At 36.9% G+C, this 14,866-nt stretch overlaps 1 protein-coding gene and 1 long non-coding RNA gene across 5 annotated transcripts in view; both read right to left on the bottom strand.

The window, feature by feature from the left end:
• Positions 1 to 867: 867 nt before the first annotated feature.
• Positions 868 to 10,694, bottom strand: LOC149259811 (uncharacterized). Its single transcript, XR_016257908.1, has 2 exons — positions 5,998 to 10,694; positions 868 to 1,321 (listed from the first exon to the last, which is right to left on the bottom strand). It is a non-coding gene; the product is annotated as an uncharacterized LOC149259811 (long non-coding RNA).
• Positions 10,695 to 10,757: 63 nt separating this feature from the next.
• Positions 10,758 to 14,866, bottom strand: part of LOC149259810 (RNA-binding (RRM/RBD/RNP motifs) family protein) — an 87,119-nt gene continuing 83,010 nt past the window's right edge. For all 4 annotated transcript variants that reach the window (XM_089419176.1, XM_089419185.1, XM_089419160.1 and 1 more), the window contains 4 exons: positions 11,615 to 11,683; positions 11,464 to 11,529; positions 11,232 to 11,300; positions 10,758 to 11,122 (listed from right to left, as the gene is read on the bottom strand). In XM_089419176.1, the coding sequence (XP_089275302.1) occupies positions 11,036 to 11,122; positions 11,232 to 11,300; positions 11,464 to 11,529; positions 11,615 to 11,683 (291 nt within the window). In that variant the 3' untranslated portion in view covers positions 10,758 to 11,035. The remainder of the gene's footprint in view (positions 11,123 to 11,231; positions 11,301 to 11,463; positions 11,530 to 11,614; positions 11,684 to 14,866) is intronic.

The raw sequence follows: 14,866 nt of genomic DNA, 5'->3' as shown, positions 1-14,866 counted from the left end.
TTCAATGTGATTTTACACCTTAAATATTATAATAATAAAATATAAAGAAATGCTGCTAATATAATAAATATCAATATATGTCTCTAACATAGGGTTAATTTATACATGTATATAATAAATTATAGAGTGTGCTTATTATGATAATAAAATATAATTGAAAATTTATTTAATGGTATTCTGGAGCTCCCAGCCACAATGAAACTCTAATAAGCATAGAGTTATGTTCAATCTGTGAGGCATTTCAACTCAATTAAAAGAACGCTGAATTCTATCTTGTTCAAAATTGAGGTATCCACCAAATTTAAATGACAAACTCACCACATGTTTTTATTTGCATGTGGTAAAAAGTCACTTCTGAATCCACCCTAAACACTCGCAGGCAATCCTCCGTCCTTTAAAATATTAGAATTTACATTGTAACTGTTATATTCTAAAATTGCGTTCTGCTTGTATTCTAAAACCTTTGAACCTTTTGTTCTAAACCTCTCAAATTTGTTTCAAGTGGTGTCAGGGTCTACTCCCTTGTGCCATTACAATGTATGTTCAAATTCTGTTTGTTTCAAATGATTTCAGGGTCTAATCCCTTTTTTCAGAAGGAAAAAACAGGCTGGCTCATATTAATAAACCATTTTACATGCTACAGTACATATGTGGATATGACGACTACCTTGCTGATGTACAGACATTGTGCTTCTAACCAAAACCAGAAAGACTATATACAAGGGATGAGAGCCTTACAGCAACATAATATACCTGACTCAGTGTCTCAAAACTATGGTCACAAAATTACATATGCATTGCCTGACAAAACACGATCTCTAATCTATTTGAAAACACAAAGAGAAGACTAACTGTTTTACTGCTGTGTTCCATCATAAAAAAAATGTCAACTCACCATCAGTAGGAATTCAGGCCATCCAAAAGAGAACAGACGTAAGGTCTGCAGAGCCCATGAAATGAAAAACTGGTACTGTATCCTGCCCACCGTCTTCAATAAACCTTCCTTGGACATTTTATCAGCCAGGTGATTTTGATGTCTCCGAACATGAGCAAATGCGAGATAGTTGAATTGTGTAGACATAATGATAACCCTGATGTGATTTAACCAGCAGGAGAGTGCAGGAGAGTTGAAATCAGATTTATTATTGGCCCAATCAATTGTGACCCTGGAATCTCCAAAGACGGAAAGTGACCTATGTGAAAGCCAGAATGCACAGTAAAGAGGCCCCATAATGCCATCACTTCAGCTTTAGAAGTAGTCCCCCGGCCACCACACCAACTGAAAGCATAAAATATGCCAGGTTCAAGGACTAATATAGCTCTGCAACCACATACAGAGTTCTGTTCAGCCCCATCAAAGAAACCAGTAGGTAGGTTGTCCAGACAGTCAACATCAGCCATAATCCTGTTCTTGTCAATAACAGAGGGCTGCATGTATTCCAGAAAAAAAGCAATAGCCTTCTTGCAAATCCTGTCAATGGAGAAAGGAACATCTTCGAAGAGGAGTTTGTCTGTCCCACAACAGATTCCCCGGAAAATAAAAAAAGGAAGGGTCTAATCCCTTGTGCCAATACAATACGATCAAATAGAGTCAAGTTGCAATTTTATGTCACAAACCTCACACGAGGTAGTTCAAAAAATTTGAACTTCACTCTCAAATCCAAGTCTTTAGGCAGTGGAGTTGAAACTTGGAATTTTATTTGGTCGATCTATAATCTTCAAAGGTACACCACTACTGTGCAATGCAAATTTGTAAGGATAACAATGGCAAAAAATAATTCTTTCACAAATAGTTTCCAAATAGCTTTATTTTTGTTGTTTTGGGTCATTTCTGTTTTTACAAATATTTCTGGCAGCTTATTCTGAAAGGCATCTTAAGAAACCTTAAAATGATAGGTAACAAGTATTCATCACTTATCAATGACAACTTGTAGGGTTTATTAAGCATACAATTGTGACGTAAATTTGCCAACAGTTAGTCAAAATTATAGCCATCCTTTTTGTTGGGAGACTCGGGAGCCTATAATTGATTTCCTTTAACCAAATTTCACTGAAAAATGTAACTTACTACAATATAACAGGAAATACTCGATCTGAACAAATGCCTATGAGATTGAAGTCATTGTACACGTACCAAATGAACTTGAGAGATACCTTTGCAACCATACAATTAAAATATATATTTGTATATAAATACACGAGAAGCTGATAGTATAAGTTTGGTTTTGTTCATAATGCGATGGTACAGGTCACTGTATACGTGCCAAATCAACTTGAGCAATAATCTTTGAAACCATACAATGGAAATATACATTTGTTTTCTAAATGCGCATGGAGATACTGATATTATAAGTTGGGTTTTGGGCAGACTGGAATATTAATATAAAGGTGAATCATTGTATACTACGGAGAGCATAGTATTTATGATTGATGTTATTTTTTTCTTTTGTCTTAACTCGGGTTACATCATGAATGTTGGCATTGACATTGAGTTACAAATTTAGCTGTTTTGAAATTAATAATGAGCATGATGCATTTGGCAAACATTCTTTCATTCTTCAATTAAGTTGATATTATTATGAATTTGAGTATTTTACTTTCCAGAGCACATAGGTGGGCACATATAAATTGGTTATAGATTTACGTCAGAGACATTTGAGTTCTTCCTATTATCCCACATCCTTATCCGAATCTTCACGCTGTCTATACTCATTAGGCAATAGCCAGGCTGACTGGTACGTAGATATTTAGTTTCTATATGTCTAGCAATTGTTTGGAAAGGCTTAGTTATGACCTGGATGCAAAAGATATGTCTGCTAGCATCCCCACGGCACTATGTTCCTCTCAATATCTCTATAATACCTAATATATGATGATGGTAGGTCCAAACCCATAAAATCATAAGAATAAACTAAATTATCTAGTGCAAAAATTGAAAAGACAAGACAACACAATTCCATGAAATCCATTTGACAGTGACATTATCATGTCAGTCAACAGATATTTTATAAAGTTGACAGGAAAATACCAGCATTGTAATGATCATAAGATGCCTAGATATTATTTGAGAGCTGAAGATTCACTATAAAAGGTGGAATTCTAAACTAAACACTGAAGGGATGCTAGACTATCCACGGCAACATTGCAGGTTTTGTTTGTTTAAGATTTCACAATGGTGACAGCAAAAAACTTGGAAAAGTTGGCATAATGCCATACAAAGACTAATCTACAGTAGACAGGTGTTAACAACTAGGGCTAAATTCCACTTTGGGCAGATCATCTAATGAAGATAATCATTGCAATAAATTCCTCTTCTTGAGAGGATAAAAATCGACCTAAATTTCACCAAATTTGGATAAAGAAAAATATGTATTTATTCAAAAGAAATTCTATAACACATAACCTTATCAAGGCGGGAAAATTGAAAATTTGAAATTTTGAATTTGCATCCAAGTGTCAAGGTCGGCTTCTCCATAATGACAAATCATCATGTCTATTTGTATATATAGGCATCCTCCAACCTCATTTAGTGACATCCTTGTGCACACATCCAAGAGCTCCATTGGATGTCTGAGGCAGCTGAATTCTAGGAGGAGGATGAGGGCTATTCTCTTTTGGGTTCTCCCTCTCCATCAGGGCCGAGTTTTTTAGGCAAGAGGCCGAAGCTTTCAGGAGTAAGTCTGGGCTGTTTTAATATGTGTTTTGGGCAGTATTTATCCTCCATAGTAGACCAAGATCCAACAGGAAGACTGCTGCAGACCTGAGGATTAAATAGAAGATGTTTCAGGGCTATTGTGTATAGGGTTCTTCTTGTGCAGATGGGCCGCAGCTCCAGGTGCTTGTTTCAGGAAGGCCACAGGCCTAAAGAAGCTTGTTCTAAGGTCAAATCACTGCTCAGATAAGCCACAGACATCAAGTAATTTTTTGTGGCAATCTGGAGGGCTGAATCTAGCCCAGATTAATCCTAAGGACCAGTGAGGGCTGCTCCTTGTATGCCAGGGTAAGTCGCACTTGAAAGAAGATGCTTTGGAACAGTTGAGTGAGACAGCGAGCATTCTATAAGAAGCCCTAACTAGACCAAGAGTGACTACTGTTGACAAAGTCAGGAATTGCTACCTTTTGAGCCATTTTCTTGTCTGAGGTTGGATCTTCCAATTGTCAAGTTATTTTGACTTTTGTACTCTCTCTCTGATGAACGTTTGATATTTATAATAAGAAGATTAGGGTTTCCCCATCTTGGGGTTTTTCCCTGGCTTGAGCCAATCCATGTGTTCTCTTGTCTTGACTTGTCTTCTGCCGTTATGTTGAATGTTCCTTCATCAGTTACTGTCATAAGATAATGATTAATGTGATCGCTATTGGACTGATGGAATGAATAATGGGCTTATGAAGTAACTGACTTAAGCAAAGAACATGTTAACTCAAAATTAACATGGAATCAGAGCTCAGGTGAGGACAAGCCCAAGCATGAGAAAATGCAATCACTATGAAACATCTGAGGAATTTTGTTAAAGTCTTCTGCCCTCTGTGGTAGCGCAAGACCGAGTTCAAGAATGGCAAATCTGTGATATTTTCTTAATACCTTCTACAAGCCCTAATCAGTGAATATGGGCACCAAATCTAAGAGCAACTCGAGCATTGCAGTTGGAAGTCAACAAGGTATGTAAGGTGTATATTTTCGGCATGCTAGGAGGATTATTTAGCAGACCTATCCAATCAAGCTCGAGTCCGTATTAATGGAGGAACTTTTGAGCTAAGTCCGAAGCTGATCCAGAGCTTGTTTATGAACTATTCTAAGGAAATTGCACACATTCTCTGAAGATCAATTCTAGTCTTGTCAAGCTTCAATCATTCTTAGACTGTCTGTATATTCCAGAGACTGTAATGGCTTATATCTCTGTCAATCCTTAGATCATTTCTGAAGTTGCATCAAGAGTGAGCATTCGATCCGCAGTGATGTATTTTGGCATAGTTGTACTCATCTCTGTGTCTGTCAAGAGGGTGAAGCTGACTGTAAGGGATCTATATATTATACGCTTGGTCCTGAATTTTGAGACAAATATTGTCACAATAAACAGTGTTCTATCTCTCATAAATCGGAAGGTTGGTCATCCAAGAGGTATGTTGTATAATCATTGAAGCATAGTAGCCACTGAGCTTATTGCTTCCATCCTGGACGAGAATCTCCTTCAAGCAAGAATAATGTTTTGAAGATACATTACTGAAACCTTCCTTCCAGTATTTGAAGTCTGATCTTGTTCTATTATTGCTGACCTAAGTTTGGTATTGAATGCTGATCTTCAACAGTAAGAGTATTTAAACAATAAGTATGGATTCCATCTATAGTTGTCATGACAGTACAGGGTTTCTGATGTATCATTAACTGTAGCAATAAGGTTCAGGTACACATCCACGAGAATTTCATTTTAAACAGTACATTAATAAAGGTTTCAAAAGGACACAAGTACAGTGGTTTCAGTATTAATCACTTGTGTTGAGCATCATCCTCTGCATCAAAATAAGGTCATCCCCATACTGTTCTGGCTTCTATTCAAACCTTTGATTGATTAAGGGTCTTCAAGGTCAAGGATTCATCAAGACTGAAGTATGTACTATAGCATGAAAGTCCTGCTTTACATCATGATCTCTGATCTGAGTCATCATATGGCTAAGGGCTTATTCCTAAGCATCATTTTATGCGACAAATAAGTTAGGTCAATGATCTATTTCTTGTAAAATGGTGCAGTCTTGTTGGGGCAATATTTCAGCGTATGAAGGTTTCAGTTTTTATTTTTTTTGTGGCAGACTTAAATCAACAACTAGCAAAGAAGTCTAGAGCATGTTCTGAGCATCAGGGGTCCTTCATAAGTTTATATATCAGCAAAGAAGCAAGAAGGCACTTCCATCCATTATTGTTTACCTGAGGAGACTTTCATGCACCAATCTGAGCAGTTCAAAATATATGTTTCAGTTTAAAGTTCCTGTAAGGGACGTTACCTTGGAAAATTATTTCTGCATCAGAGAGAATTCAACTTTGCAGAAGTATTGTAGAGGCATTCTGTTATCTTTGGCAAAAAGATCTCTTGAGTCAGTCTCCCTGGAAACTTGTAGACCTGAAGCTATCATTAAAGTCAAAGATAGCATCACTTTTGAAGAATCAGTCTAAAGCAAGTAGACCATTCTAAGAAAAGCAGAAATGTCATCTTTCGAATGTTGATCCTCTATGAAGAAGCCACAGGAATTTATCCCAGTACCTTTGTCTTTGGTATCTTGGATAAGGGATAAAGTACCTTTGAAGTCTTCAGTCTTGAAGAAAAGTTATAAGAGCTTAACATCCCATTGCAGGCCTTTAATGATGTACAGAAGTGGCTGTGCATATATTGATTGCAATGACCCAATCTATAATAGCAAAAAGAAAACTTACCATTTGATGGAATCTCTGAATACAACATAAATGAATATCTTGCTACTGACAATATGGCTTCAACAGCTACTGATCTTTCTGATCTGGGCTGTCCAAACTATCACCATTATTTATCTCCATGACAAGAGATAGGCATGAGCAGGTTAGCAAAAGTTCTGGTAAATTGCCCAACTCAGCAGATGATTTGGCCCTGGACATCCCTGATGTAGCAGCATTATTTGTTCCTCGTGCAGCAGTTGATGTTATACTTCCTCTGGCCTGAGAATTCAAAGGAAGATGATGTAATTCAGAAGGCAGAGTAAAAGCTACTTGTCAGCTTCTCTTTATATAGAAATGGTCATATGTATACAGATGCCTGGTTGAGAAGATCATCCTTATAATGGATTGAGTAGTTTAATGCACGTGGCAGAAATCATTTAGCAAGCTCATCATTGAAAGCTAGATGACCAACTGACATAAGGCTTCAGAGGGAGCTATAGAATATTTCAAGAAAGATAACCATGTCAAAGGGCATTGACTAAGGCAATTCATGACAGCTGATTATGATATGATGTCTGATGACTCTAATGATGATATCTTTGTTACTTGAGAAGCAGCATGATTGGCTGACTTTGGTGCATGGACCAAAGGATTAATAGCAGGGTGCAAATAGCTTGATGAGCAAGCGTACTTTCCCAATGTTCAGAGGGAGATATGATCTTTATTGATGATGACCCTCTCTTTTATCAGTATTAGAGGGAGTTGTTTCTAAGGTCAAAGATGGAAGAACCAGCCTTGATACACTATTCCCTGTGAAGGTCTGATGAAATGTCAAGCTGCTGGTCAGCATATGGGTTCCCTGGTGTTCTTAATAAACACTCTATCAGTCATATGCCTCGTGCTATGAAGACTCTGAGCCAATCCATGGACAAGCCTCATATATATTGGATAGCTGTCAATTGAAATATTTTTGTCAAAGATACACTGCCAGAATCTAAGATCCCATGGATATTTTGGCACTGCAGTGGGTGGAAAGAGCACATCTATATTTCTGTTGATCTCAGAGCACTATTGAGGCTGCATGCATGGTTTATTATAGTAAAGCCGATTGGTTGAGGATGTTTCTTTTGTTCCACTTTCACTCCCATCACATTGCTATCAGGTACCACTATATTTATTATTTATGGTACAGTTGGAAGCTACCAAGCTCCCATCATTGTTGGGTGAATGATCAAATTTTTGTACTATCTTCCTTCAAAAAGAGGCTGGAAGTCATGATTAGACCCTATTTAGAGGGTACCGATTAAAACATTGTGCACTAGGAGCTCCTGGGGGCCTGGGGTACTTGATGTTATGAGCGATCATAGGGTGAGTGGTTCACCTTCCCCTATAGGTTCACTAGGTACAAGATGAGTGGTTCACCTTCCCCTGTGATACCTCATGATGATATATGACACATAGGGTGAGTGGTTCACCTTCCCCTATGTTAGTTGTCATGTGTAGGGTGAGTGGTTCACCTTCTCCTACGGTTGAGGAGATGTGCATAGGATGAGTGGTTCATCTTCTCCTATGGCATATGAGCAGGATGAGTGGTTCACCTTCTCCTGCAGATACCCCAATGAGAGATGCATATAGGCATCTGTTGGTTGTCACGTGTGGACATGTCGGTGGGACGTGGTTCATCCTTTCCCCACATGTAGGATGCTCATTCCCTACAATCGATGGTTGACATGTCGGTGGGACGTGGTTCATCCTTTCCCCACGAGTAGGATCATTCCTACGATTGATTGGTTGGCATGCATGTAGGACGTGGTTCATCCTTTCCTTACTCTCGGTGATTTGTTGGTACATAGGATGTGGTTTATCCTTTCTCTATGATGGTTGTGATATGTGCTGTAGAATGTGGTTCGTCCCTTCCCTACGTGTGGTTGTGAGAAGGATGTGATATATTCTTTCCCTGTTGTTGCTTCAGTATCATCCTACCCATGTAGTCCGGGACACATGGGAAGTACCTCTCATCTGGCCAATGAGTTGGGAAAAGTGGATAGGGACCATAGCACTACCAATGGATGCAACGTGTACTATCGTACTCCCTATGTATAGGATGCATGATGTTCAAACAACTTGATCACCCTGGATCAAGTCCGATTGGGGTTTGACACTTGGTTATGAGAACTGATTTTTGTCAGTGGAGAGTGGTAAGGTCTTGTGACTCACTCTCGATCATTTCTTCTTCATTATCTATATCAGTGTTCAGCAAAGTTGAGATGAGATGCAGAGATGGGGTATGATGACAAGATGGCATGATGATGGATGGATTGGCAGGTGGCATTCTCCCTAGTTGAGAGGGAGTGTTAAAATTGACAACTAGGGCCAAATTCTACTTTGGGCAGCTCATCTGATGAAGATAATCATTGCATTATATCCCTCTCCTTAAGAGGATCAAAATCGACCTAAAGTTCACCGAATTTGGATAAAGAAAAATATTTAATTATTCAAAAAAAAATCTATAAGACAACCTTATCAAAGGCAGGAAAAATTGAAATTTTGAAATTTTGAATTTGCCTCCAAGTGTCAAGGTCAGCTTCTCCATAAGGACAAATCGTCATGTCTATTTATATATATAGGCATCCTCCAACCTCATTTAGTGACATCCTTATGCACACGTCCAAGAGCTCCATTGGATGTCTGAGGCAGCCGAATTCGAGGAGGATGAGGGCTATTCTGTTTTGAGTTCTCCCTCTATATCAGGGCTGAGATTTTTAGGCAGGAGACCAAAGCTTTCAGGAGTAAATCTGGGCTGGTTTAATATGTGTTTTGGGCAGTATTTATCCTCCATAGTAGACCGAGATCCAACAGGAAGACTGCCGCAGGCCTGAGGATTAAATAGAAGATGTTTCAGAGCTATTGTGTATAGGGTTCTTCTTGTGCAGATGGGCCACAGCTCCAGGTGCTTGTTCAGGAAGGCCGCCAGATTAATCCTAAGGACCAGCGAGGGCTGCTCCTTGTATGCCAAGGTAAATCACACTTGAAAGAAGATGCTTTGGAACAGTTGAGTGAGACAGCAAGTATTCTATAAGAAGCCCTAACAAGACCAAGAGTGACTACTGTTGACAAAGTGCAGGAATTGCTACCTTTTGAGCCATTTTCTTGTCTGAGGTTGGATCTTCCAATTGTAGAGTTGTTTTGACTTTAAGTTATTGTACTCTCTCTCTCTCTGCAGAACTTTTAAGTTTTGATATTTATAATAAGAAGATTTGATCAAGGGTTTTCCCCATCTTGGGGTTTTTCCCTGGCTTGAGCCAATTCATGTGTTCTCTTGCCGTGACTTGTCTTCTGCCGTTATGTTGAATGTGCTTTCATCAGTTGCTGTCATAAGATAATGATTAATGTGATTGTTAATGGATCAATGGAATGAATAATGGGCTTATGAAGTAACTGACATAAGCAAAGAACATGTTAACTCAAAATTAACAACAGGTGTCATATTTTAAAGCTCTCACGTCTCTTAAGGATGTTCTTTCGCCTGTGCTGAGTTGACTTGCCAAGAGTGCATTTGACCTGCAACTACTCACAGGTCAAACACGGACCCAGTGAGTACTCGCAGGTCGTTGATAGGTCAACGAGCTTAATTAATAAGTAGAAATAGAACCTTCATTATTTGCACCTAGGATAGGAATTGTTAGGAATGGAAAACATGCCCGAGCGGATCAAGAATTTCCTATTAAGGTAACTACTAACAGCTGTCAAGGTGGATAAATAATGCCAACAAGTAATGTACCAAAATTTTCCGTCGAAGGTATAATTCACAAGAAAAAAAAAAATTATATAGCCAGGAAGATGTGGAAAGGAAGCAACTCAGTTCTTGGAAAACAACCTCATTTGGGAATAGCTTAAAGTCAGTAAGTTACAGTATCGTCCCCAGGTTACGATGGAAATGGGCCATTTCCTTATCTTTTCAGGGGAAAACCAATACCATAAAGAGAAGCTATCTGAGAACGAAGTTGCTATAACTAGAACCAAATAAAGATGTATCTCGATGACACTGTAAAGCACCATTTAATTTTAATTTCAGTTAGTCATAAAATTTTCTTCCATCTTATTTATAGAACAGCCTGTTATTTGCAACTTATCTGTTTGCAGAAGACCTAGTTTTATCATTCCAACAGGAAATACCACATAATTTTGAAATTTGGACTATATTTGATATGGTTATAATAAAAATCCTCAAGTCAAAATACAATTGAGAATATATAAATATTAATCTTTTAGGTAATTTATCTCATTAAATAGCAACTGACACTGGCATTTAGTAACAAGAAGCCACTTCAAAAAGTTGAAAATCCACACATGATAAGTTTTCACACCATGAAAAGTGTACCTTTCATTTCATTACACATAGCTAAAATTATAAATACAGTTAAAATACATAAACAGTAAGTCTCGAAAAAATGAAATATAGACAGATCTCAAAGTGAACAATTAGTTTTACTTTAGAACTTGCTACCAGCTGTCATAGGTAAAAATAACAAACCCTAATTACCTCCTAAAAAGAGAAATATCCATTTACAACTGACTTCAATAATATATATCCTGTGGATAAGATCTCACTGTTGTTACCAAGCAAAAGGATTAAGCATTCCCATTTGCGGTATGACCATCCTCATCACCCCCATCGTCCAAACCATTCAATTCAAGAACAGATGCATCGACAAGCAACTGTTCACAATGCATGAAAGTGTTATTGAATGGAAGCTTAAATAGACACAATCTAGTGAAAAGCAAATAACATTGAATTCAGGAAAAATAACAATTACTAGGGCCTTACCTGTATCTCTTGTTCACAACTTTTGAGTTTTTCAGAGTAGTCTTTGAACTGTATAAAACAATTTTGCAACTACAGAAACCATTCAAAACAGGAAAATTAGACCATCAGAAGATAAAATATCATGCAGAATACATATCCAAACAAGCCAAAGAAATTGAAAAATCAAGATCCGATACAGTCTGATTGATAAAGCATGTGTACATGGAAAACAATGCTGCAAATAGAAACATGCCTTTTTTAATTGCTTTCGACGTTGTAAAGCTGTCCTCCTAGCAATAGCAATAGACTCCTCCAGTTTCTGATCATCAGAAAGTGATTAGTATTCAGGTTTATGTGAAATGGTAATTTTGTTAACTAAGATGTTTTCACTTTATCAATGTTACCTGAGATTTCTTCTGCATCTCTGACATGAAGAGTTCTTTATTATAAGATTCCTCCTCCATTCTAGCAACCTGTTTCCAGAGGGAAGAATTTCCAATTAAACAGAAAAATAAGCAGTTTCAATTAATCACCAAATGAGTTACGCTGCTAGTATCGAACACAATTACACAGCTAAAAGAGTAAATTCAATTAAACAACAATAGGATCATGCTGTTGGTATTGGAGTCGAAAACAGCAGAGCTAACACTAGTCTAATAAGAATCTATCCTGGTATTTATTGCATGGAAATTCATCACGTTTAGTCTCTTGCACATTTTACGACACACAAATCACATCTGAAGAGATACTAGTTTGCTATCCTGGAAAAGATGAGCTATAACATTACATTTCAACAGTTTCAAAAGCAACCAATACCTGAATATTTTATCGGGATAAACTCAGCTAGATAAGACAACATGAGATAAAATAATTTTATTAATTTCCAAAATTTACCAAAGAATAGGTCAATAGGACTAAAAAACACAGTCAATGAACACCAGAAAGTGGGAGTATGAAGATCACTCCTAAACGCTAATAAAAATTATAGATACACAGTACAGGAACTAAAGAGAAATACATCAGCAAAGGGTGGACCAAAAAGGTAAAACCATGAAAAGAGAGGAGACATTATTCAATAGGAAGAAATAGATTCAACATGCATACAATGCTCAGAAAATAGGTTTGATTATACTAAAAAACTTTGAATTGTCATTATATTAATTTGTTCATTTTAAATATTTCTTGCTATATTAGTGATTTCATTTTCCCATAAGAGTATACTTGAATTGTTTAAATTTGTGGAAAAACCTGTTATTGTTTTTTAACCAACGTTTCGGACTTTCCAGTTGAGTCCATCATCAGGGAAATTGTAGTTTACAATTGGGAAGTAAAAGCGTGAATAATTTGAGCAATTAATAGTTATTTGAGGGAAATTTTGGTTTATGTTGGCTTATCATGATGATTAATTTGATTTTGGTTGATAATTTTGGTTATTAATTTTGTTTAATGAAGGTTTATTATTAATTTTATTAGATAAAAGTTTCCAAGAGTTACTTTATTTTAAGCCCTCGTCTCTATCATTGTGTTCGATGATTTTTCTATTTCTGTGGCCTCTTTTACTCTTCTCTTTAAATAATGGTTCTCTATGAATTAGTTTTGCATTTTCCATGCAAATGTAGTGTGAGGAGGAGCATGCATGTTCCACAAGGGCAGAATTTTCTGTTCTATTCCTTGCTATGTCAGTTGTGCTTTTTTAATCTTATGCCCACAGATCTTCCAGTTTCACCTATATATATTTTTCCACATGAACACGGAATAGAGTATACTCCTTTGTGTTGTTTTGAGTCTATTAAATCTTTGACTGAGTCAATCATTTTCCAGATGGTGTTTGGACTCTGGAGACTCTATTTCTATGGCCTCTTTTACTCTTCTCTTTAAATAATGGTTTTCTCTATGAATTAGTTTTGCATTTTCCATGCAAATGTAGTGTGAGGAGGAGCATGCATGTTCCGCAAGGGCAGAATTTTCTGTTCTAACTTCTATTCCTTGCTATGTCAGTTATGTCCTTTTTTAATCTTATGCCCACAGATCTTCCAGTTTCACCTATATATATTTTTCCACTTGAACACAGAATAGAGTATACTCCTTGTGTTGTTTTGAGTCTATTAAATCTTTGACAGAGTCAATCATTTTCCAGAATGTGTTTGGAGGAGAGAATGCAACATTGACATTATATTTGATGAGAACAATGTTACTTGGGAGCGGGAGCGGAAGCGGGGAGCGGAAGCGGGAGCGGGAGCGACCATTTTCAGAAGCTCCCGGTTTGGGAGCGAATCCCGGAGCGATTTTTTAAAAATATATATATTTTTTATATTTTTTAATTTTTGATACATATATGTCAACAAAAACATGTAGAATGATGAATTAGATATAAAAAACATAAAAAAGCATAGATTGAACCATATAACAACAATCATCTAGAAGTTATAATCTTCATCAACCACGTCCGCAAGTTAGTAACATACAACATATTGAGTCTCATGATTCATCAATCTTAAAGTTTCAAGCTTTCAAAATTCAATATATAACATTTATCATCATTGATCACCAAAGTTGTACTTGTAAGCTAAGTGTAACCATTACAACAAATAATATCTAACATGAAATGAAATGTTATAAAATGAAATGAAATGAAACAACTTTCAACTTTCATGAAGCATCATATTCATAATTCGTTACTAATGAGTTATAATTGCCAACTTCAAACTTAAATTGTCATATATTGTTTAAAAAAATATCATAATAAATATGAAAGAGTCAATAGTTATAAAAGCTACTAGAAAATAGAAAAGAGAAGTAAATCTATTATCTATTTCTTATGCTTGGGCCTCTTGCCACCACGAGAAATGTCTAATTTTTCAGTCTTGTTGCAAAATCAGGATCTTTGTCATTAATATCACCCTCCAAGCATTAATATCCAGAGGTATCTTTGTCATTACCTTTGTATCTGTATAGGGATCTTTGTCATTAATATCACCCTCTAAGCATTAACATAAGATAGAAAAAGCATAGCATGTCAAGTCAAGATTTTGTTTGAGTGATGCGTACATTTTTAGAAGGGTCATGATAGAGGAGTTCGACAACCAATGTCACTAACATCAAGGTACATAGTGGGATTGGTACTCTTGATTAAATATGAGTTCCATACCCTAATACATGAGAAAATTCAATGGAAACATTGCAATCCCCCAATCCTGAAATCCTGAAAAACTGATAAGTCTGCTGGATTTTGAATGAAATCTAAAATTCTACTTTCTCCATATGAAATCCAATGAGGACGAAACCACTCTCAAACATCCTGAGTCATTTCATGGTAATGTTAAAAATTTAAGTAAAAGGAATGTCACTTTTACTTTAAGAATTTAACATTACCATGAATAGCATATCAATACTAGGGCCTAGACTTGATCATTAAGTTGCCCCACTCAAAAACTATTTGTTTCTTTCAAAAAAAATTGCATTTCGAACATTACTACAAAAAAAAAAATGCAAAAAAGGCAAAACGCTCCCGAAAAGGCAGGGAGCGAAATTTTTTTTAGAGAGCGCGCTCCCGAAATCGCTCCCTTTTCGGGAGCGATTTCGGGAGCACGCTCCCGACCCGCTCCCGAGTCGCTCCCGCCCGGAGCGCGGATCGGGAGCGGGAGCGAGGGGGGGGG

This window comes from Pinus tabuliformis, chromosome 6 (genome assembly GCF_031772625.1).
Source record: "Pinus tabuliformis cultivar Carrire ecotype Pingquan chromosome 6, CPIR1, whole genome shotgun sequence".
Classification (NCBI taxonomy): domain Eukaryota; kingdom Viridiplantae; phylum Streptophyta; class Pinopsida; order Pinales; family Pinaceae; genus Pinus; species Pinus tabuliformis.
The sequence above is the reverse complement of the archived record's forward strand: the minus strand, read 5'-3'. Positions and strand labels throughout refer to the sequence as shown.